At 41.5% G+C, this 23,578-nt stretch overlaps 1 protein-coding gene across 1 annotated transcript in view; it reads left to right on the top strand.

Moving 5' to 3' along the window:
* COBLL1 (cordon-bleu WH2 repeat protein like 1) overlaps window positions 1-23,578 on the top strand; it is a 47,967-nt gene that overhangs the window by 18,185 nt on the left and 6,204 nt on the right. Inside the window, exons 5-14 of the mRNA XM_015428231.1 lie at window positions 1,372-1,410; window positions 3,153-3,250; window positions 4,686-4,925; window positions 13,633-13,777; window positions 14,483-14,557; window positions 17,398-17,556; window positions 19,986-20,229; window positions 21,176-21,261; window positions 21,623-22,030; window positions 22,096-23,240. Of these exons, the coding sequence (XP_015283717.1) occupies window positions 1,372-1,410; window positions 3,153-3,250; window positions 4,686-4,925; window positions 13,633-13,777; window positions 14,483-14,557; window positions 17,398-17,556; window positions 19,986-20,229; window positions 21,176-21,261; window positions 21,623-22,030; window positions 22,096-23,240 (2,639 nt within the window). The remainder of the gene's footprint in view (window positions 1-1,371; window positions 1,411-3,152; window positions 3,251-4,685; window positions 4,926-13,632; window positions 13,778-14,482; window positions 14,558-17,397; window positions 17,557-19,985; window positions 20,230-21,175; window positions 21,262-21,622; window positions 22,031-22,095; window positions 23,241-23,578) is intronic.

Here is a 23,578-nt window from a genome sequence, read left to right as displayed (position 1 = left end):
AGAAGAGCATTTAAATCATCTTGGTAGGTTTGTCCTTTTAATCATGGTGTTAGTGGTAGGTTGGTATATTGGATAATGCCAGGTGGGACTAAAGCAGTCTGAAATTAGGGATTAACTGCTCTTCAAGCAGCATAAACACATTAGAACAATTTAAACTGTATATAAAGCATATTTTCTTTTGATATGGTTTGTCTGACCTCACCATATGCTTGTAATAATTTTCTAGTCATTTGTTCAGTTTCACCAAAGTAGTGAGTTACCCTCACAAGTGATCTAGAATCAGCAAAATGATCCATTGTCTCTTCTTTCTATATACACTGTTAAACCAATTCTGAAATCCAAGTCCCATAGCATTGTTTATTGAATACGTTATGTTGTCTGAATTGTTTCTATATTTTGTACTTCACCTTTCTCCAGTGAGAAAGGCAGTGTGTTATTTAATATCAGCTAATATTTATTTATTTGGGGCAGAATGTTAGATCCTAGACTACATTCTGAAATATAGTGAATATCTGATCTTTCTCTCTTTCTCTCAATTGTTATTCAGTAGTTATTTTTCTTATTTAGCATAGGCACCAAAAGCAAAGCAGCCATGAAGACACTGGGATGCATCCTATTACTTTTCTCAGCAAAGTTTGGAGCCTTCCTCTGGGGGAGTAGCAACTTAAGCAGGAGGAAGGCATCAGAATTTGTTCAGTGGAGTAGTAGGATTCCTTCCTTCCTTCCTTCCTTCCTTCCTTCCTTCCTTCCTTCCTTCCTTCCTTCCAGTGGTGATGAAGTCTTGCAGATCCTTCTTATTTACAGCCCTTTGTTCTGTGATTTATGATAGAGCATTTCCACACAATGCGTACCACACATCAGCTTAAATCACTGTTTTCAGTGGATAGGCCTGGTTAATTCCAATGTTTTATATTGATTAAAATTTGGTAGGGCTGCCAAGGGCCATGTAAAAGGTACCTCTGGAGGCCCAGTTGCCATTTGGCCATCTTTATTTATTTATTATTGAAATTTATATTCTGCCCTCCCCGCAAGCGGGCTCAGGGTGGATCACAACAACACAGTATCAGAAGCATATCAAAAATTTCAAACATATAAAACAATTTAAAACAATATAAATTAAAACAGAGCACACTATTGATCCTCATATAGAGGTTTCCAGCTGGCACCATTGGTCTCTTGAACTTCTTAACCTGGGCCACTTTTGTTTATAATTCTGTTTTCATTGTAGATGAAATTTATGGATTACTTTATACTCTTCTATGTTTTGGAACTTGCTGCTTTAGCCTACAGCTCCTCTGGTGAATCTCTGATAAACAACATATGCAAGATGCTCTCTCATTGTAATACATCTTTCAATTTTTCTTTATTTAGTCACACCAACTTCTGAATTCCATTTGTCAACTTTACAAGGTAAGTTGTGCTGGTCTCCAAAATGGAATACAGGCAGTAAATGCCAGAGCACTGGCATTCTGTTTTAATGATGTCAGAGAAAATGGATATTTTAATATCTTTTAATTACTATTTTTTGGGGGAAATGAATAATGGAGAAGTAGCCATGTTGGTTGGCAGTAGAACAGCTACATTTGAGTCCAGTAGCAGCTTAAAGACCAACAAGATTCTTGGAGTATAAGTTTTTGAAAGTCAAAATGTTGGTCACTAAGGTACTACTGGACTTGAATCTAGCAGATTTCTGTGTAACACACAAATGGTCCTAATTTAGGGCAGCTCCCGAGTAATTATAGAATTGAACAGCAATAGCAGAGATGGGGAGAAAGCACCATAAAAGTAACTCAACTAGTCTTGAGCAAGTGAATGGTATTGAAATATTGCTTAGACCATTTCTGTAGTGAGGGTAAAGATAGTATAATCAGGATGTATTATGTATACTTCAGTATGCCTGCAAAATGTCAAAAGTGATTTCTTGGCTAGATAAGGTGGTATGTAAAGTATGTGATGAACAGCCAGAACTGTGGAAAGAATCGGAAACATAACTACTATAATATTTGGGAACAGAAAGCTGTCTTAGCTAAGACACTTATAGAACATTTCATATAAACTTCTGCAAACATGGTGGGTTCTGTTTCCTCTCCTTCCAGCAGCATTTTGTGCCATTCCAAAAAGCCAGTGCCTGAGGGTCAGGGTTCCCTTCAGATAATATGCCATGAGAATGGAATGAATCTACCAAAATTAACTCACCCAGACCCCCCACCCCTGCACATGCGCATACATCCCCACTCACAACACAAGGAGTGTGAGTTTGGTTGATAGAGCACAATGTGCTAGAATGAGGGGGTGATTTTGGATGGGTTTCCCTTCTAGCTGCAGCTCCCTGTACGGCCTGGGATGTTGTCCTTGAAGGGATCTGTCAGTAGGGGCACTGGTGGGGCCCACAAGCTGCTGGGGTAAGGTGAAGTCAGTAAACATTGCTTCTGAAAACTTGCTCTGTTCATGGAAGCCCTTGCTCATCCAACCCTATATTATTTATAGATTTCCTCTTTGCCATCTTTCTTTAATTTTTAAAAACCGAGTGCAATTCCAGCCTGAACAATACAATAATTTCAACCCATTTTTAAAGTTTTAAATTGCTTTTTGAGGGAGGGTTTTTTAAAATTCTTACTGGCTTGGATGAGATATTTATTGTGGGTTCTGTCTTATGTGTTTTTCTTACATGGAAGTTTATTTTTAAATAAATTAAAAGAAGATATAGGCTTAGAATTCCATGGCCAAATGAGTTTTCATCTGTGGAACTGCAGCTTCCCTGCCTCTCTCCTCCTGCAGTGGGTGCTAAATGTGGCTCCTGGGAATGGAGTAGTTTGGGAGATAACCTTTGTCTGCTGTGGGGGAGGGAGTCAGTGAAAATCCTCCCTCTCCTCATGCTGGCTGAAATTTTATGTAGGATGTAATCTGTAGTATCCAAACATACCTGCAGGTTTTTTTAAATTGTAGAATGAAATTTGATACAGTTGTTGTAAGACATTTAAAGGGTAGAACATAATATGATTAGTAAGATTATTTGTGTCGCTTCTGGAAAAAAACACAATCTTTTTTACCCCAAAAGAAATATTCAATAGTAAAACCAGAAATTTGGGAAGGAAAGAATTAATGTAGTCTGGATGGTATAGCACCAAAGAGTTTCTTCATTTTATTTTTAGATGCTTGTCAAAACTCTCAGAATTTGGATATTTTGAAGGAGAAAGAAAATAAAGGGTTCTTCAGTTTTTTTCAACGAACTAAGAAGAAACGAGAACAAGTAAGAAATACAGCATTTGTAACTGCAGAAATGAAACTTCCTTCATAGCAACAAAAGTTTGCAACACTTTTCCTGGTCTATTGAAATCTAGTTAGTATAAATTCATATCAGCCCCAACCCCCCAACCTTAGGGATAGCATTCCAACTTCTCTGCCCTATGGGTACTTCCAGTTTCTGCCACATTGACAACTGTGTGCCCTTTTGGTGTAGTGGTTTGGTGTACTGGTTAAGTGCACGGACTCTAATCTGGGAGAATCGGGTTTGATTCCACATTCCTCCATCTGCACCTGCTGGATGACCTTGGGCAAGTCATAGTTGTCAGAGCTGTTCTTGGAAAAGGAGTCAGAGCTCTCTCAGCCCCACCTGCCTCATAGGGTGTCTGTTGTGGGGAGGGGAAGGGAAAGGAGTTTATAAGCCACTCTGAGACTCCCTTGGTAGTGAAGGGAGGGGTATAAATCCAATCTCTTCTCCTCTTCTTCTTCTTTTTACCAGTAGACTGTAATTAGAACCAATAGTGAAATAGAACCAATCCTATTTCTTGGGGCCATTTTGCTTTCACGAGTTAAAAAGGTAAAGGTTTCCCTCGCTCAAAAGCTAGTCAAATCCAACTCTAGGGGGCGGTACTCATCTGTTTCCAAGCCGAAGAGCCGGCGCTGTCCGAAGACATTTCCGTGGACATGTGGCCAGCATGACATGGGCCAAGGCGCACGGAATGCTGTTACCTTCCCACCAAAGTGGTACCTATTTATCTACTTTCAGTTTCTTGCTTTTGAACTGCTAGGTTGGCTGGAGCTGGGGCCAGAGATGGGAGCTTACTCTGTCAAGCAGCACTAGGGTCTTGAACTGCTGAGCTACAGACCTTCCAGTCTGCAGCTCAGCTTCTTAACCTCTAAGCCACCGCGGCCCTTTTCATGAGTTAACCAGCCTTAAAAAGATTAAGGATACTGTTGGCTCATGTGATTCAAAGGACTTCTTCCTTTGATTCGTTAGCTTCATATTTGAGATGACTAAGTGCTGCCTGCTGTAACCTCACTGTCCATAATGTTTTTGTACTTAGTCCTAGAGGTTAGACAGGTTTTTTCCCCTTGGGAAGACAGGCTGTATCTCTTAACAAGTGCCACAAGTAACATTGAACTCTTTGTCTTGTTACCACACAGTGTCTGGTAAGCATTGGAATGCAATACTTTTAGTCTTGTGGGCAGATGGCAATTTGAGTGGAAAGTCCCCCGCATGTTTAGACTTACCCATGTTGTCTCTCTGTTCAGGCACTCACTTTAGTGACCTAATATTTTGCCCCAGGGAAGTGGTTTCTGTGCTGCTAGTGGTGAAGGTGATTGAAGCTTATGATAAAGGTTTAAAAAAATCTGTTTTAAAAGAAGGTTGGCTTTAAAAACTATTCAGATTCTTTCTTTGTTGTTATTTTCCTCCATGTAAGACTGCCAGTGCTCCTGCAACTCCATTGATGAGTAAACCAAAACAAACCTTTTTCATAAGGTCCAACACGGTTTCCAAACAATATGAGTCAAATACCCTCCCGTCGGAAACGCCAAAAAAGCGACGAGCACCCTTGCCCCCGATGCCGGCTTCTCAAAGTGCTCCCCAGGATCTTGCACATGCCCAGCACAGACCTGCAACTTGTGTCGTGAAATCTAGCAGTGTGGATGAAACCGATAAGGTTGGTTGCCATAAAGTTTCCATCTTCCCCATAGCTCTTTGCTCCAAGGATATGTAGTAATATTTGGAGAATTATGAACAGTTCAACAGGAAAGTTCAGCACTTGGACATTCTGGACTGATTGCAGCGGTTCACGGTTTTTGACCTAGTTTACAACTGCCCAAGTCTCAAAACATGGGGCTTTCTTTAAAGCAATGCAGCAGCATACCTTTGAATGAAAACAGCTCCAAAATATTGTGCTGGTTCTGGAATGACTGCTGTGGGTGTAGGCCCGTACCTACAGTGGGGCATCTTCCCTCCCCCAAAAAACTTTACTCTCAAGGCCCCCCAACTTCCCATTTTTAAATTTTATTTGTGGTGGTCCCTGGGGGGTGGTCTGTGTGGGGTGCCCCCTGAATTTAAAAATTCTGGCTATGGGCCTGTGTGGATGTCAGTTTGGAGGTTCAGTTGAAGGTCCTGTTTTGACCTTTAATGCTTTTTATAGTCTGGGACCCAAATACCTAAATAACCACTTCTCCCTAAGCCTGTGTGTGAACTTCACTCCTGTGGTCTGTAACAGGGATGTTCATGCTGTGGTGACCCACCCAAGGGGATTCTCAGTTGCTCCCCTACTGTGAAATGGGCTGTCAATGAGGTCTGTTATCTCCTTAGCTGCATTTAGAAGAGCTTGTATGATGATGTTAGTTAGATGGGGTTTTTTTTGCTTAGCTGTGCCACCTATATGTGTCATTTGGGGATGGGATGATTGTTATTTCTAAAGGAAATTGTATTGTCTTGTGATTTTAATTGCTAGGCATGAGTGTAAGCATATGGCTTTTGTGGTTTTCACTGTTGTATGTTTGTACGTTGCTTGTTATCACATAAGGCAGCCCAAGGCAGTTCACAAGATGTAATCACGTGTTTTAATTAATAAATAGAACCAATTCCCAGTGGTCAGATCGCATGACACACTGAAAACCTGTTTAAGCTCTGATCACATGATTGCTTAAATCATGTGGGCATTTTCAGCAGTTCTGAGGAATGTGCTGTCCTGGCTCAGGATATAGATGAACCAGCTGACCAGTTCTTGCCACTGCAGCTTATATAGGACCATGGGAAAGTGTTTGCTATTGCAGAGGTATTGGGTAAACTGGGTTTAAGTTGGTGATTTTTAGTCATGCTTCCCCAAGTAGAGGTTCAACTGGAATAAGTGAGACCTCCTAATACAGACACATTTGCTTAGAGCAGAGTTGTTCATTGATGTCAAAGAAATTCTTTCCACCTTCAGTTTGTAAATTTAAACAATTCTGTAAAGAAAAGTAAGATAGTATAATATTAAATAATGGAATATTATATGCTGTTAGGATAATTCAAAGCATATTAAGTACCAGCTGCTTTGGAAGGCGCCCACTTTTTTCATAACAAGTGCTACTTTTAAAAACATGTTAGTAGAATCAAAGGGGAATTAGAACTCACCATGCTGACAGTCTTTATGCTTGTATTAACTATGGAAACATTACGGTTTGCATTAATATGTCCAGCAGTCAGAGGACTTTTTGACATTTTGCATTGCTTCTAAATTGCCTGCCTTAGCCCTTTTATATATATTTTTAAAAGGCAGTTAAATATGTCACTGAGAAAAGGTCTCCAAAAGAGTTCTAATCTTTGTGGTGCTAAGAACAAGTTAGAGTCTTGAGAATTAAATTTTACTTACTGTAAGTCCATGGATGTTAAAACTCATGTTTTTATCTTAATAAAATTGTCTGCTTGTGTAATAATGCATTTTAATGAAGTTACGAAGCAGGCTGCCAGGTCAAATCTATCTATGAATCCCAATATGTGCTGAACTTATTCCAACAGAGTTTTGGGGAGAAATTAATGCAGTGGGTAATATCTTGGTAAAGCACAGATTGTCAGTTGTGAATTCCAATTAAAGTTCAAAGCCAAATGTTTCAGTGTAAATTGGAGAACTGCATATTTGTATTTCAGACAACACTTTGAATCTGGAATTAAAGGCATCTTTTCTAATACATTGGACTATGGGCATACTAGAAGGATGAAGTGAAGAGCTGGGGGGGAATGCTTGCCCCAGAGATGAATTGTATTTAAGGCCAGTCAGTTGGACATTCTTCTCAGTCATACCAAGGATTAGTTTATTTTTCATAAACTCACAACCACCAGAGTGTGCTGTTTAACAGAGGTTCTGGGTTTTGTGTGTTGAGGAAAAGATTCTCACTTTGAGAAAGATAATATTGGTCATTTACGTGTGAAGGCAGACAAGTTAAAATTTATTTTAAAAGGACCCCTTCCAGCCCCCAATTTGAGTAATTGTATGTAGGTTTACAGTTTTGGCCTCCAATCTGACAGTTCTGAGTGTAGACAATCACACTGAACTTTTAAGTGTGCTTAACTGGGTTGGTCTGTGATCTTGGTGCTATGAGAGACTAAAGTCATCTGAAAAGATGTTTTGCTTTTTGAAAGATTCCATATAGACTTTTACCGTACTGATGGATTTCTCTGCTTAGGTTTTTATTGTGCTGTTGCTGTAAAAACATCTTGTTTTCTTTCCTGTTTTTCAAGTCTGTTGCCAATAATACTATCTAGGGATATATATGATGAGGGATGGGAGCTGCAGCCTAGGATCAGCATAGGGGTAGTACACAAATACCTAGTTTCTTTAAATGAAACTTAAATCCTTGGGGCCAGATGAACTGCATCCCAAGGGTACTAAAAGAACTCGCGAATGTAATTTCTGAACCTTTATCCATTATTTTTTAGCATTCTTGGAGAACAGGTGAGGTGCCAGAAGATTAGAGGCAGGCAAATGTTGTCCCATTTTCAAGAAGGGGAAAAAGGAGGATCTAGGTAACTACCAACCCATCAGCTTGACATCTATACCTGGGCCTGGGTCGGGTCGGGGTTGGGGCTCCCTCTCCCGACCTTCGATTGGGTACCTTTGGTGCCAGCGTCTGGTGTTCGGAGTCTGGGGGTGCTCCTGGACTCCACACTAACGATGGAGGCCCAGGTGGCAGCCACTGTCAAGTCCATCTTAGGCGGGCACGGCAGTTGGTCCCCTACCTTGATCGTGATGACCTGGCCACATTGATCCACGCGCCGGTCACCTCAAGGCTAGACTACTGCAACGCTCTCTACATGGGGCTGCCTCTGTCGCAAATCCGGAAGCTGCAACTGGTGCAGAATGCTGTGGCCAGGCTGTTAATGGGTTTCTCTAGAAGGGACCATGTTCGGCCTGCGCTGAAAGCGCTGCACTGGTTGCCAATAGCGTACCGGATTCGCTTCAAAGTGCTGGTCGTTACCTATAAAAGCCCTACATGGCCAGGGTCCAACCTACCTGAAGGACTGCCTTTCCCCGTATGTTCCCCCAAGAGCACTACGGTCAGGGGCCCAAAATTTATTAGTCATCCCGGGCCCCAAGGATGTCAAACTAGCCGCTATGAGGACCAGGGCTTTTTCGGTGGCGCCTCCTACCTGGTGGAATGAGCTCCCAGGGGAGATCAGGGCCCTGTGGGATCTTGTGCAGTTCCGCAGGGCCTGCAAGACGGAGCTCTTCCGCCAGGCTTTCGAGTAGAAGCCGCCGCCCTTTCTATACTACCACCGCCCTGAGGTCCCGATGAAACACCCAGTATGGAAGAAGCCTCTGCCGTCTTCTTGGAACTTTGGACATACGATCCGTCATCCTTAGATTATGAATGGCACTGAGCACTTTGTTTAATTAAGATTTTAAGATGTAGTACATGTTTTAAATCGTTATGTATATTATTGTTTTATTATGGCAAGTTGTCTTGCCTCTGTAAGCCGCCCTGAGCCCACTGGGGAGGGCGGGGTATAAATACGAAAAATAAATAAATAAATAAATATTGTTCTTGACAAATTGGTAATATGTGGTTTGGATCCTATGAGGTGGATCAGTAACTGGTTGACAGATCATACCCAAAGAGTGCTTCTGAATGGTCCCTCATCCTCTTGGAGAAAAGTGACAAGTGAGTGCTTCAAGGATCTGTCCTGGGACCTGTTTTGTTCAACACATTATTTGGATGAAGGAATAGAGAGAATGCTTATTAAATTTGCAGATGATACTTATTTGGGAAGGGTAGCAAACATGGTAGAAGATAGAGTCAGGATACAGGATGATCTTGATTGACTGGAAGACTGGGCTAAAACAAATAAAATGGATTTCACCAAAGATGAATGTAAAGTTCTGCATTTAGGTAGGAAAAATCAAATGCATAATTATAGGATGGGGGAGACTTGTCGGCAGTCGTATGCTCAAAAAGGATCGAGGGGTCTTAGTAGACCATACACTGAACATGAGTCAGCATTGTGATGTGGTAGCTAAAAAGGCAAATGCGATTTTGGGCTGTACCAACAGAACGATCATGTCCAGATCATGTGAAGTGATGGTACTGCTTTACTCTGCTCTGAGGTTAGACCTCACCTAGAGTATTGTGTTCAGTTCGGTGCACCACAATTTTAGAAGGATGTAGACAAGCTGGAACATGTCCAGAGGAGGGCAATAAAGATGTGAGGGATCTGGAGACCAAGTCCTGGGAGGAAAGTTTGATGGAGCTGGGTATGTGTAGCCTGAAGAGGAGCTGACTGAGAGGTGATACATTAACCATCTACAAGTACTTGAAGGGCTGTCATACAGAGGATAGTGCGGAGTTGTTTTCTGGTTCCCCAGAAGGTCAGACCAGAACCAACAGGTTGAAATTAAATCGAAAGAGTTTTTGGCTACACATTAGGAAGAATTTTCTGGCAGAGCGTTTCCTCAGTAGAACCTCGGGAGGTGGTGGGTTCTCCTTTGGAGATTTTTAAACAGAGGGTAGATGGCCATCTGTCAGCAGTGCAGATTCTGTGAACTTAGTTCATGAGAGGGAGGGCAGGAAGGGTTGCATCAATGCTTAGTTCTTGTGGCCTGTTCTAACATGCCCAGGGAAATGCTGATCACGACTTTGGGGCCAGGAAGCAATTTTTTCTCTCCAGGCCAGTTTGGTTGGGGATCCTGGAGGCTTTTTGTCATCTTCTGGACATGGAACAGGAGTCACTGGGGGTGTGTTAGGGGATGTATTTGTGAATTTCCTGCATGATGCAGGGGGTTGGAATAGATGACCCTGGAGGTCCCTTCCAACTCTATGATTCTATTATTCTACACTTAAAAGGGGTGAGTAGCTGTATTCCGCAAGTGCACTTGGCCCATCCTTTGCAAACACATTTAATCTTTTCCAAAATCTAGCTCTGAGAAAGCTAGTTATGCTGATGATGCACAGTACATATTAGCTAGTAAAATATATATCACAAACTCCCTCCTCCCTGTATACCCAGAGCAGTTATTCACCATTTTAAACGCTAATTTTATTTTTCAAATAGGATTAATGAGTTTTTGCTTGTTTAAATCTGAGGTGGGAAAGATGATGAGGCCACCCATGCTGTGAAATAATTGTTTTTTTCTTTTTTCAAAATTTGCAAACTTCATACTGCAGTAAAGTGGAGAATGTCAGCTTTCTTACTTTATGGTGGTGGTTTATTTGAGAAAGGAAGCATCTGCTGAGCTCCCGCTAAGGTGATAAGGAGTAATTTGTCTACTCTGATCAAACACGCTGCCCCTCTATTTGTAAACAGCAAATCGTCAGCATCAAGATTTTTTTAAAAAATGTCTGTGACAGACACAACCAGAAAAGATCTTGCGAGCGTTATGTCAAGACAGGGTGGCAGAAAAGTATGGCTTGTTGGGTGTTTAATATTTGTAGCCCAAGCTATGGTGATGGTGCCAAAGGACCATTGTTCTAAAAAAAGATCTCAGGCATTCTTTGTGCCTTGCTCTTCCCACAACTGGCATTGTGTGTTGATGTATGCTGCAGACAGTTCTGGTCAAAGGCCAGGTGCCCAATTTTATTGAATAGTGCTCCTAATAAAATAATGGAAGATCATATTTTCTTCTCTCTGGTTTTATATGAAGTAATAAAAGATAAACAAGGAAGCAAATTTCTGTACAAATTTCTCTTTGGCAGAGTAAGCAAACTGTAACCGAAAAGGAAAATGGTTAAATGGGTGGCAAATGAAAGGAGTGTGATTAGAGGTAGGGTTACCAGCTCTGGACTGGGAAATACCTGGAGATTTTGGGGGTGGAGCCTGAGGGGGCGGGGTTTGGGGAGGGGAGGGACTTCAACTGGATATAATGCCAGAGTCCACGTTCCAAAGTGGCCATTTTCTCCAGGTGAACTGATCTCTGTCCTGGAGATCATTTGTAATCCTAGGAGATCTCTGGCCACCACCTGGAAGTTGGCAAGCCTAGGTTAGAGGAGAAATGAAATGTCCCATAGGGGAGGGTAGCCCCCAGTACCCATGGAAACCTGGATGAATGTGTGAGCAATGTTCCCTCTAAGCTATGGAGTCTTGTGAGCAAAAATTCTACTTTGTGAGCTGCCGGCATTAAAGTTGTGAGCCAGCGATTTGGCTACTGCATAAGTTAGTTTGCTCTGGAGCCATCCTTCCTGAGCTAAGACAAAAATGTGTGAGCCGGAGGCTTAAAAACGGTGCGCTAGCTCACACTAACTCGGCTTAGAGGGAACACTGTGTGTGAGTGGTTCTTTAAACAAATTGACAAGGTATCTGCTTGAAGGGGGAAATACAGACCTGTTGACAGATGCAACAGAAGAATCACTACAATGTCTGAGGTATGAAAAGGTAGGGACAATCCGGGCTGTCTGTAGGAGGAAAGAATGTAGGAACTCTTTTTTTTAAAATGTTCATTTGTGTGCACTCTAGAAGTTTCTGAATAAACTGGACCATATGGTTATACTGGAAATGTATTCAGTCTCAAAATTCTTTTAGTGTTGGCAGCAAACTGTCTGGGGTTGAGTCATCTGCTGCTGTACCTTTTTTCTTTGAGTGTAAAGAATTCTAGCATTATTATTGTTCAGAGAAGTTGCTTCCAAAAGTTTTGACAGTATAGTTTCTGTGAAGTGCTCTCATAATAAATAATCTGTTGCTAGCAGTTCAGCTGGGGAAAAACAGAAAAGACTCTTGCTGCATTGCCTTTATAGTAATGCACTGTTTGCTCAGTTCTGATAAAGCGAAGCATTTGTCCATGCCAGAGAGGTAATATCAGCCAGTGCCAAGAGGAGCCAGCTAAAAAGAAACACTGCTTCCACTGTTTTAGTGTATTGTAGTTTGGTTTCTCACAGCAAATATAATACACTCTGTTCAGTTTCCCATATCCCTAGTTGACTAAAGCAGAAGAAGGAAGTAAAAAATAAAACTGTTCCATGACAATTGAGCACTGCTGTCATTTGGCTGTTGCGTTCTACCTTCAGAGCTGCCTATAATTCTGCCATAATGTTTGTTTCAGGGCAGACCAGAGGCTTATCATAAATAGCAGATGAGACCATTTTGTGTCTGGACTGTACCACTTCTAAGTCCAAGGTGATGGTTTACAGAACCCCTGCACAAAGGAAACTGGCCATCAAGGAGAAGGGTTCTAGCCTAGTTTTCTTAAAATGCCAGTTTTCTACATGCAGGTGGTGTTGGTTGTTTTTTTTTAAAACAGAAGAGCATTCAGTCTTGATATACATCACCTCATTGGTGAAATCTAGACCTCTGATAACTGGATTTTAGATACACGCAGATTTTAATTGTATAGACTGGACACTTGGAAGAGTTTTTCTGTCTAGCTCTTTCAGCTTAGAAAATTGTAAGTTATGATAGTGACTTGAATTTTGCTGCAAACCTCTACAGCCAGAAGGATCTCCTTCAGTGGAATGTGACTTCTCTCCCCCTCCCCCAAACAACCCATGAAGTGTTGCTGCTGGGGTACAGGGGACCTTCAGGAACTCCTGGTATGGGAGGGGAGAATGGGCAGGAGTCAGCCGCACTCCTTGCACACACAGATATGATTAACAGGATCAAACTCTGTGTAACCAAAGTGAGAACTTAGAACTTTATTTTGTTTATTGCTTTACAACTGTTGACCTCATAACCTTAACTTGTTATTTAGTGTCACTTTGCATATCTTGATCACCATATCATGTTGCATGTTAATTTGCTGTTCATTCTCTGGCTATAAGTTTGAACCTTTTTTGCCATTTTAATGTATTTGATAAAGATAATGTTAATTTGCTGTTCATTCTCTGGCTATAAGTTTGAACCTTTTTTTGCCATTCTAACTTATTTGATAAAGAGTGCGTGCACACGAAAGCTCATACCTTGAATAAACTTTTGTTGGTTTTAAAGGTGCCACTGGACTCTAAATATGTTGAACTTAGAACTTTGCCACCTCTGTTATTGTATTGCAGCCACTGCTAAAATTGATTTCTGCATTATGTAATGGCACCAGATCTTCTGTTTTGAGGTATATTTCATAGATCTTATATTTGACTGTTATATTTATATTTGAGAGGTTTTTTGTTTTTCTGAAGAAAAGGGAGTCTCCCCCCCCCAAACACACAAAACAGAAATTGAAACTTTCTGTCACATCTAGAACTCTGCTTCGTAGGTCTCACAGGAGTGGAATTGGTATGAGCTTCCAAGGGGAGCCTTGACTCATACCCCCAAAATCTTGCTGGTCTCTAAGGTGCTGCTGGACTTCTACTACAGACCAACATGGCTACCCTCTGAAGCAGTGGAACAGCAACTGTTTTGTAATATTAAAATATCTTCCTGTGATGTTTTAATATTTCTGTTATGTCTGTGTCTACTTTGTTGTTCCTCAGGGGCTTTCAACAATAGGAAGAGTGAGAACAGGTTCTCTTCAGCTAAGCGGCACATCCTCTGTCAATTCTTCCTTGAGACGGGCAAAGCGCAAAGCACCATCCCCACCTCCCAGAAAAGGCCGAAGTGACAACAGTATCGCAACAGGTAGTGCTTTACAGATGGTAATTCCAGAGAGTAGCCATGTTTAGTCTTCTGCATTTAAAAAAAATGGGAGCGCTGTGGCACCTTAATAAAATCGCAACGGATGTAATGAGTGGATTCTTACCATTTAGCCATTTTTGTAGGGCTGAATGAAAGGGCCAAAAGAGGTTAAGAAATGCAAGAAGCAGCACAAGGTATAATACTTCATGCATTTCATGGCACCTTTATTCTGTTATTTTATAGCCCTATGTAAAGTGTCCACATAGGTAGGCTTCACTTGTTGCATCTGAAGAAGTGGACTCTAGTCCATGAAAGTTTATGCTAGAATAAAACTGTATTAATTTTTAAGGCGCCACAAGACTCCTGTTTTCTTTTGTAGATGGAGGATCTATTTGGGAATGTATATAACTGTAGAGTTTATTCTTTAGCTTTGAGTAAGTATTGCCCTAATAACTTCTAATAAAAAACATACTTTGGACATACTCATTAAACAATATGTTCAGAGAAAAGGCAGATGTTTGAAATGGATGACACCGAAGGGGGAGGGAATAAAAAACCTGACAATTTTGTATCAGTTCTTCTAACAAAGATGTATTTGGTTTTCTGCTTGCTCTTAAGTGTGGAAGAAATGTATATGAATGTTGTTTGAATTCTGGAGTAATGTGGGGATCAAAGGAAACCACTTCCAAACTTGCATTAATATTTCAGGATCTGAGTCAGCAGAATCAGTTCAGACAGAGGGACCTGTGAGAGGAAGACATTCAGAAGTACCATCTCCAACAGGTACTTTCTGTGTGGTATTTAGTAAAGAAGAGTCTCTGTAACTCAGCACTGCCTGCACCATTCCTGTCTCACAAGCCCGAATTACGGGCATCCTTATCTTGACCCCATCACATTGTCTCTTATAAAACACATTCCTGTATTCCTTGTATGACACACACCGTGCTCTTTGTGAATCTGTTCTCAGTTTTACCTTTACCATACCTGGCCATAGCCAACTCAACTCAACTCAACAAAAAATGTTCACACTTTTAATAGGTGGGGAGTGAACAGGTACCAAGAAAAGGCAGGTAGTGGGGTCGGAATAATTTCCCCCCTCCATCTCTAGGAACTGTTCTTTTAAAAATATTGCCAGAGGAGGAAAAATAAGAAGCTTCTCACAAGGAAAACATTTCTGTGCTGAGTCAGATCCAGGTTTTTATAGGCCTTTGGGCAACAGACTGCCTTTATTTATGTATTTATTTTAAAATATCCCGTCTTATCTCCTCAACCACATGGCACGGTAACCAGGTGGCAGGAATACAAACTAATACTCCAATTAACAAAATTAAAACCATTGATTGAAATACACCAGTAAGTTTTAAAAGCCGTCAAAGATTGACAGACATGCTAAAATAGTGTCATAGTAATGCTGTAGAAACAGGGGCTGCAAACATTAACCACCATCTGGATGTTGGGAGGGTAGGATCGCATAGCCCCTTAAGCCTCATCCATTCCTCTGCTGCTTGACATGTTGGCAGTTCCACCTGCCCTTCCCCGTATCTTGCTTGCATTTGAAATTTCAAAAGGAGATTTGGGACTCAACTCTTCCTGTGCAATTTAAGTACACAGAGAGGTTTCTTTGAATCTAGAAGGTTCAAGTGATGCCTTCAGCTTAGTGTCTTTGTGTAGCTTCTCTGTTCAGTTCCCAGTCTGTAAATGCAGTATGGTAGTGACCTAGTTAACAATCTCTTGATAAGAGCAAATGCAGTAAAGATATAAAATATCTCTTATATGCTAGATAGGGCATAATACCTACTATGGTAGCACTTACTTCTCTTCCTCCTTACATTAAAAAAAACAAACTTCTGTCTCTGTGTTCATTCTCTGCCTCTGTATCTTCCCTGTCTCCTCTTCCTTTTCATCTTCCTTTCACACCACTCCTTGTGCTTCCTTCGTTCCTCTTTGTACTAACCCATCTCCCTTTCTTCTTCCATTTGCTCACTTCTTTCCCACACGGCCAACAATCAAGGAAGATTCTTAAAAAAATACTAAAACAACTCTCATTTTTGTTGCTGTTTTGTCCTGGCCATCTCACATTTAGATGATGTACTGTGTCCCGCACCTGCAGGAGAGAAGGAGTTATTGAACTGTGGCGCTTACATTCTGATTGCAGTCCTGGGGGGGGGGCATTTGCTCTTAAGTTTCAGTTGTCACAGGAATGGATTATAAGGGGATAGGAAACAAAAAAGCTGTTCTGTTCAGGGGATCCCTCATTTGCAAACATCTGACCAGTAACTTGGAAGAGCTTTGATTGTAGCTCCCCCTACAGTCCTAGTTCAGCCCCTGCAGCCAAGCCAATTTTGGTTTGTTTTTTTTAATGTTGATCCTTCGCTCTGAAATTTGGGGAAGGAAACAGCACTGTTTTCTCGTTCCTGATCACCACACCCACTTTAAAGATCCCAAGATAAAAGTGAGGGGCTGGATTCTAGCCACCCCATCGGGTAAAAAACTGTTGCGCTTCCCAAATGCATACAAATGTAAGGTGCGAATCAGAAACAGTTGGGAGGAGGGGGAAGCCAGGTGTATTATGCAGATGTTCACCCATTCATAGCTAAGAGGGATTGTGTGGATTTTTAAAACAAAACCACACATTGCCCCCTCCAAACCTTGCTTGGCTGTATTCTATCGCTTTAAGAATTTTTCTCCAGTCTGACTCTGCTTCCAGAAGTCAGTGAGCTGGGAGAAGAGGGCTGAAAGCACCAGAGCACTGCAAGGCAAGGTGGAGGAGGATCCAAGGTTTACCTGCCCTCACCTGCATACTCCATCTTTATTACAAAGCAGACCTCTCTAACAACTTTAGAGATGATGGTGTAAGTCATCCCATCATACTGAGTTTGTCCCTCACATGTTGCCCGTTTTTATTAATTGTTAATTGGATCACTTTTAGCCAACTAATTGATATCTGCATGCACTTGCTTATACGTAAAACTGTAGTTATCTCCTTTGTTTTTAGAGGATCCCTGCATGGTGCATAGGAGTCACATTTTAGACGAGGCATTCCTTCCTTTGAGAGAGGGATAGGAAGAATACCTCTTCTGAGATGTTGCCTAGCACTGTTGTGTGTATGTATGCATGTGTCTGTTTCTTTAAATACAGTATTTACTCAAATGATGAAAGACTGGGCTTTTTCACAGCTGTGCCATCAAAAAAAAGAAAAAGATCTTGCATCAAGTTACAATTATGTCCAATAATGATTTTTTTTTGCATGCATAACATTTTTAATGGGGTTGTCTTACATTGCATGCATAACATTTTAATGGGGTCGTCTTACATTCAGAATCATCTTCATTTAGAGTTGATATGGTATTTGTTAATTAATTTTAATACTTTTTCTTAAACTCCCAGAATTAAATCTTTTTAAATTGAAAGTTTTAAAATAAATTAACTGATAAATCGAGTAAACGCTGATAAATCGAGTAAACGCTGCAAGTTGTGTTGACATAATGTAATGCATATATTTAACACAATCAACTAACACAAGCGTTGTTGCTTTTCTGTTTTTCCTTTCTCGTATTTCCTTTTACATTTTTCAGATTCACTGCTAATAAATTCATTGTATTGTTTCCTAACCCGCTTCTTAGACAAAATAGTTGACCTAACCGGAACTTCAGCGCCACCCTGCGCCATGTGCTACCTTGAGCCAGCCAGTCCTGATCAAAACAATGGGCAGCAAAGCTCAGATACAACTAAACTTTGGGGTAATGCTGATATCCCAGATGAATCTGAAGTGTCTCTTAAATGTAGGTGGTTGTCCTATGTTGTATTGTGGGATTAATTTACTGAGATTATGTGCACTGTCATCATTATGGGTGCTAGTTGTTATGTAAATTTATTTGGGAAACAAGGACTTTCAACTGGTGTGTGAGAATGGGTCCATCCAGATTACGGTTTTGAGGATTACTTTATTTGTAATCCTGATTTTTAATGTAGCGCGTTGGATTCTTCCACATGGTAGTGGAAGGGAAGTTGTCTTTAATATTCTGTTCGAATTGCTATGTTCATGAGGCTATCTGATGTCGTTACACTCCGATTTAGAACTGTAATATGATTTGATTCAAATAGGTCATTATTGGGAAGGAAGGCTGCTGGAACATACCTTTGCACTATGTTTTGCACATGTGGAAATGCAAGATGGAATACTATCACGTGGGTTTAGGTCAAGGGCCTCTTGGGATGACTTTCTTGTGTGTCTGATAATGCAAGAGCTCTTGCGCAAGAATACTTGTTATTTGATGCCAAATGCATTTGGTTTATTAAGGGGAAAGGAAGAAAACCCAGAGAAAGCTGGGGTGGGGAGATCTGACCTTTCCCCGGGATTTTGATTGTGCTGCTTCTAGATACTCCCCCCCACACACACACATTACCCCATGAGCTTCACTAACTATATTATAAATGTGAACCGTTACAGAAAGTCAAAACGCAGCGAGAACTGTTGATGTGTTAATTCTCTTATGATTAATTAAATGAAAAGATGCTATGGCAAAGGTGTTATGCCAAGCTGTCTTCCTCCCCTCCTCCAATTTACATAAGCTTCCCTCAGAAACCAGTACTTTACCTCACAAGAACAAAACATACCATTCTGTTTTGCACTCTGTCTACTGATCTCTGTGACATCCGTAACTTTATCAGAATTCTAAACAGTATGCATCATTTTAGTGTGTGGTCAGATGTGCATTTTAATCCACTCTTGCCCTGCCTCTAATTGTTCCAGAGTATTTTAGAACAGAGAATACTGATCAGACTCACCCCTTTAAGCACTCTTCAAAGCGCTTTTACCCTGTTCTTGAGCGATCAGATGCATATTAGACCCGGCGGTCAAGGAGTGCTGCTGTCAGCCATTTTTTAAAATAGTTTCTCCCTCGAGCATGCCCACAAGTGCTGCTATGCCTCCTGAAATATGTAGTTCATGGGGCTGTCAGCCATTTTTAAAAAAAGTTTGTTCTCTGGGCTTGCGCATAAGCGCTGATCAGCTTGCTGGGACATGTAGTCTCCCTCTCTAAACTTAAATTTATCCTTCCCCAAAGCACAGGAAAAAGCTGAAGTACAGTGGCATTTTTATTTAAGTTTTTATGACGAAGACAAAGTTTAGAGCAGCCCCTGTGGGAGAGGAGGAGAGACAGAGAGGTGTGAATATGCAGTTGAGTGAACTTCGCTAACTAATAAAAAAAAAAAAGGCAGATGAAAAAAAGAGAGACCAGAGTGTGCAACAGAGCAATCAGACAACAGGAAATCCGGTTTGAAACCAGCTCAGCCCAAAAGGATATCACTTTCACAGATATCAAATAAACATGCAGTAAGGGGGGGGGGAAAATGGGACACAGACGACTGGGGCACAACAGACAGATGTTGCTGTCTGATCTTGGATTTTAAAACCGTAAGGGAACAGCAACAGCAATGGACTAAACTGCATGTCTGATCACAGCCTTAGGGAATTAGTTGGGGCTGGCATCCTTGAGAACCTGCCAAGGCCCCAACAACTGGGAAGGGCCCATTGTTGACAGCTGATGTTGCCACTGAAGAGAAGCAGCAGTAGCCATCCTCCTGTCCTCTTTAGATGGGGCTTCCCTTATCTCCTTGGCACTCTACAGAGGGAGAAAACAGATGACTTGTTTTGGCAGCCATCTGTACAAACCCATCTGTATGAAGCAGCAAGTAAATGGCAGTGGTGGCAACAAGCAGAAACCATCATATCCTTGCCTGCCTGCTGCCTGCCAGTAAGAGCGTGGATGCTAATCTGGGAGAACTGGGTTTGATTCCCGACTCCTCCACATGCAGCTGCTGGAGTGCCCATGGGTCAGCCACAGTTCTCTCAGAGCTGTTCTCTCAAAAGCAGTTATCTCAGAGCTCTCCCAGTCTCACAGGGTGTCTGTTATGGGGAGAGGAAGGCAAAGGAGATTGTAAACTGCTCTGAGACTCCAAGTGAAGGGTGGGGTATAAATCCAATCTCTTCTTCTTCTCGCTGCTGCTTGGTGGCCAAGTCAACATGGAAGACAGCAGTAGCAGCTGCCTGCTGTCTTCTTTTGTGGTAAGGACAGAGAGACGGAAGCGATGCCCACCAGAGAGCATCTTGCTTGAGGGACTCAGCACTGCCCTTTGCTTTCTTAAAACATACTTTTTGTATTGTTATTTTCCGTTAATCTCATATTTCTGTGTTTTCTTGGGAGCGCAGCTGACATAGACTCTGAATTTAGCCTGGAGGAGATTGATGAAAAGGAAGAGCTGCGTGAAGAGAGCACTGACACCTTTCTCAGGACTCGAGAGTTTTTGACCTCCAGTATTGCTCCTAATGTAGCATTCAGTCCTGGAAAAAATGAGTCTGCTTCATTGGTGGCTTCAGATCCTGGCATTTCCACTGAAGGTGATGGGCAAATCTCCAGGGAAGGAGAAAAACAAGACACAACTGCATATAACAAGTAAGTGTGTGAGATTTTAATACGAGATTGAAAAGGGGAGAGAAGGAATTCAGAAATTTATTCAATCAATCAATCAGAACCTTTATTGGCATATCGACAGAACATACAGCAGGGAGACAATGATACGCCCTTTACCCTTACAACTGAAACAATCTTCTCCTCTTAGTAGCACAACAGAGAAATTTAGCTACAGAGTCTATGATCTCAGGATTGTGGGACGATAATAGTGAAGCGATCTTATAGTCATCAGATTGCCCTACTTGACTGTGATAAAGAGGTTCTGATAATTTTGTGCTGCCATAGTTGCTGGAAGGGGAATAATGGGAGCCAAGTCCACCTAGAAGTAAGCCCCATGTTGTCAATGAGGCTCACTTCCAGGAAAGTATCCTTGGGATTATAGCCAATGTGAGATGCCACAAAACTACGTGCCTGCAAGGCAGCCGTATTTACTGTTGCATAATCTCTGTATGCTAAATACCTTGAGTATTAGAAAATTCGGAAAATCAATATATTTTTGCTCTGTAGGAGAAGGCCATATATTTATCATATACAGAGTTTTTCATAGCAGCGCTTCTTTTTTTGAGTTTCTTAGATTTATTTGGGAGGGAAGGCAGCATGGTATAGTCCGATCTTGTCAGATCTCAGAAGCTAAGCAGGATTGGTACTTGGAAGGGAGACCATCAAGGAAGACTCTGCAGAGGAAAGCAATGGCAAACCACCTCTGCTTCTCACTTGCCTTGAAAGCCCCTTTAGGGGTGCACATAAGTTGGCTGGGACTTGATAGCTGCTTACACATAAAAACACACAAGATTTATTTAACAGCCTCTAATTATTGTTTTTGGGATGGGGTTGTGTTGCTTTTGCTTCTGAAGAATCACAGTATTTCTCTTTTCTGTTTATTTACGGATACCAGTCTCTCCGACATCTTTGCATTTTTGTTTTCTAGAGCTCAGCACAGCCATAGAGACCAGGGGGAAGCTGCACTTGGGAATGGCAAAGCATTGGAAGCACTGCAGCGCAACCAAAACAGTGGTGAGTTTCTCTTCCTTTACAGCAAATTAGATCACCACACAGGCCAAAAGTGGGTTTTATTCCCTTCTTTTAGTTATAGATAATCTCTACAATGATTCTTGTAACTTAATGTAAGCATAGTATTGAGTTTGGCTCACCTAAGGGAGTTTACCACCAATGATTCTCGGAATATCAATTCTTCTAATTAGTACTTATGGATCTTTGTAGTTGCCCCAAACCAATGCACCATTAGTAAAGCGCATCCTGCTCCATGCCGTGAAGTGTTTAAATGAAAATGCATAATACATTATTCAAACAATTAAAAAAACAAATAAGGCTTACACCCTAATGTTAATTTCAAAATTCCATTTTTTAAAAAAAGGTCAAGAGGGTTCAAAATGCCTTCCAGTGATGACAGAAGAAAGCAAGACTGACATGGAAGACAGTAACGATCTTGGAGCAGAAAGTTTCTCAAACTGCCAAACTTATCAAAGTGACATCAGTCAGGACCGCAATCCACAAGCACTTTCAGGGGGTCTGGAACAGTCTAACTTGGAGCCAGTAAAGACTCAAGATGCTGCAATTCAGACAACCCCATCTGCTAACTTTTTTGTTCAGACTCAACTGAGTGAGAGTCCTAGTTTTCAGGGTGGCAAGCAAAGCACTCACAAAGGAGTAACCCATACGCACAGATCGGCTCCAGAGAATCAACCCTCAGAGCTCCTATACAGGGTACACAAGACTGTAGGAACTTTGACAGAGTTCAGCTCTCTGAAACAACAAGCTACACATGACAGAGCAAGCCCCAGTGGCGATCAAAATGATGTACATGCAAATGAGGATAACATGCTACACATGACAGAGCAAGTCCCAGTGGCGATCGAAATGATGTACATGCAAATGAGGATAACATTCCACCACAGAGAGTTGTCCAAAGTCCTGTTACTTCTCCTACAAAGGGTTACCCACTTTATCAACAACGCTCAACCCCTAAGCCAAAACCTTCCAATGAGATTACAAGAGACTATATACCCAAAATTGGAATGACTACCTATAAAATAGTGCCCCAAAAATCTCTAGAAGTACTGAAGAATTGGGAATCAAACACTGTTGAGGATCAGGAAGCAGTCTCTTTGCCCATGTCTCCCAAGAATGAGAAGTCCCAGGAGTTAGGCACACAAACAGAAGTCTATAATACCTCAAATCTAACAGGGCCTGAGCTTAGACAAGAAGTTGTGTTGCCGGGGAACGGTTTCCTTCATAAAACATGCAGTGTTGGTAATAATGCTGCAGTTGCTCTCTCTAATGCCCAAGGCAAGAAATTGGGAGCAGAACATTCCAAACCTAATCCAGATCACATAATTGCTCCGTTGGTACTAAGCACGGAAAATAAAAGTTTTTCGCCACCCGCAGAGCATGAAAAATCAAGTATATTAAGTCCTCCAGCAAAGCCAAGCACTTTCTATTTGCAGATGCAAAAGAGGGCATCTAGTCATTATGTAACATCTGCAATTGCAAGAAGTAGTTCTGTTAGCAGCCCTACTCAAAATGAAGCTAAAAGTTTAGTGGCAGACAAGAAACCAGCATCACCAGATCAGACATCTTTTCCGTTTCCTAGAACAGTCAGCATTCCTTCCCAGTCGGTTGAGGAAAAGGCTGAAAATGGTCACAATGAGAAAAAAACAGATGTCCCCACTTCGCCTGTAAAACTGTCTCAGCCTCTGAATTCTCCCCCCACCCCGCCTCCTTCATTAAACCTTAGAACTATTAGGACTTTTTTTGTGCCACAGCCATATTCTCTTTCTAGGCCCTCCCCTTTTGCTCTTGCTGTGTCATCAGCCGTTAAGAGATCACAGTCATTCAGTAAAACCAGTCCAAGCGGGCCGTTACAAGAACAGTCCTCTGTCGACCTTCCTTCACCAAAGTCAAATGCCGAGATGAAGAACCATTCTCCTTTGCAAAGTCCAACAGGCGGGTTGAAGCAGAGCATGGCAGAGAAGGTAAACATTCCAAACACCCAGTGGGTTGAACGGTTTTCTATGTGGCGGACACCTATTTGGTGCTTTAGTTTTTAAAATATCGTCTCACTTTGATAAACTGGTGGATAATGTCATGTTTCCCAGGCAGCTTGCAAAATGAAATAGATATTATTAGTATTAGCTGTGGTGGTGTTTATTGCATTGGGCTTTTAGTGCAATGCTGTCCCAAACTACTCACGTCAACAGAGATGAGCCCATTGCAGTGACTTACAAACTAAAAGGACAGAGCACACAATGAGAAGGGAAATCATTGTGACAGAATTTATATGCAACTGGTGCAGCCTGATTTTTCCCACGCT

Source organism: Gekko japonicus, unplaced genomic scaffold, assembly GCF_001447785.1.
Source record: "Gekko japonicus isolate JY-2015 unplaced genomic scaffold, Gekko_japonicus_V1.1 scaffold1975, whole genome shotgun sequence".
Classification (NCBI taxonomy): Eukaryota; Metazoa; Chordata; class Lepidosauria; order Squamata; family Gekkonidae; genus Gekko; species Gekko japonicus.
This window is presented reverse-complemented; position numbering and strand designations above follow the sequence as displayed.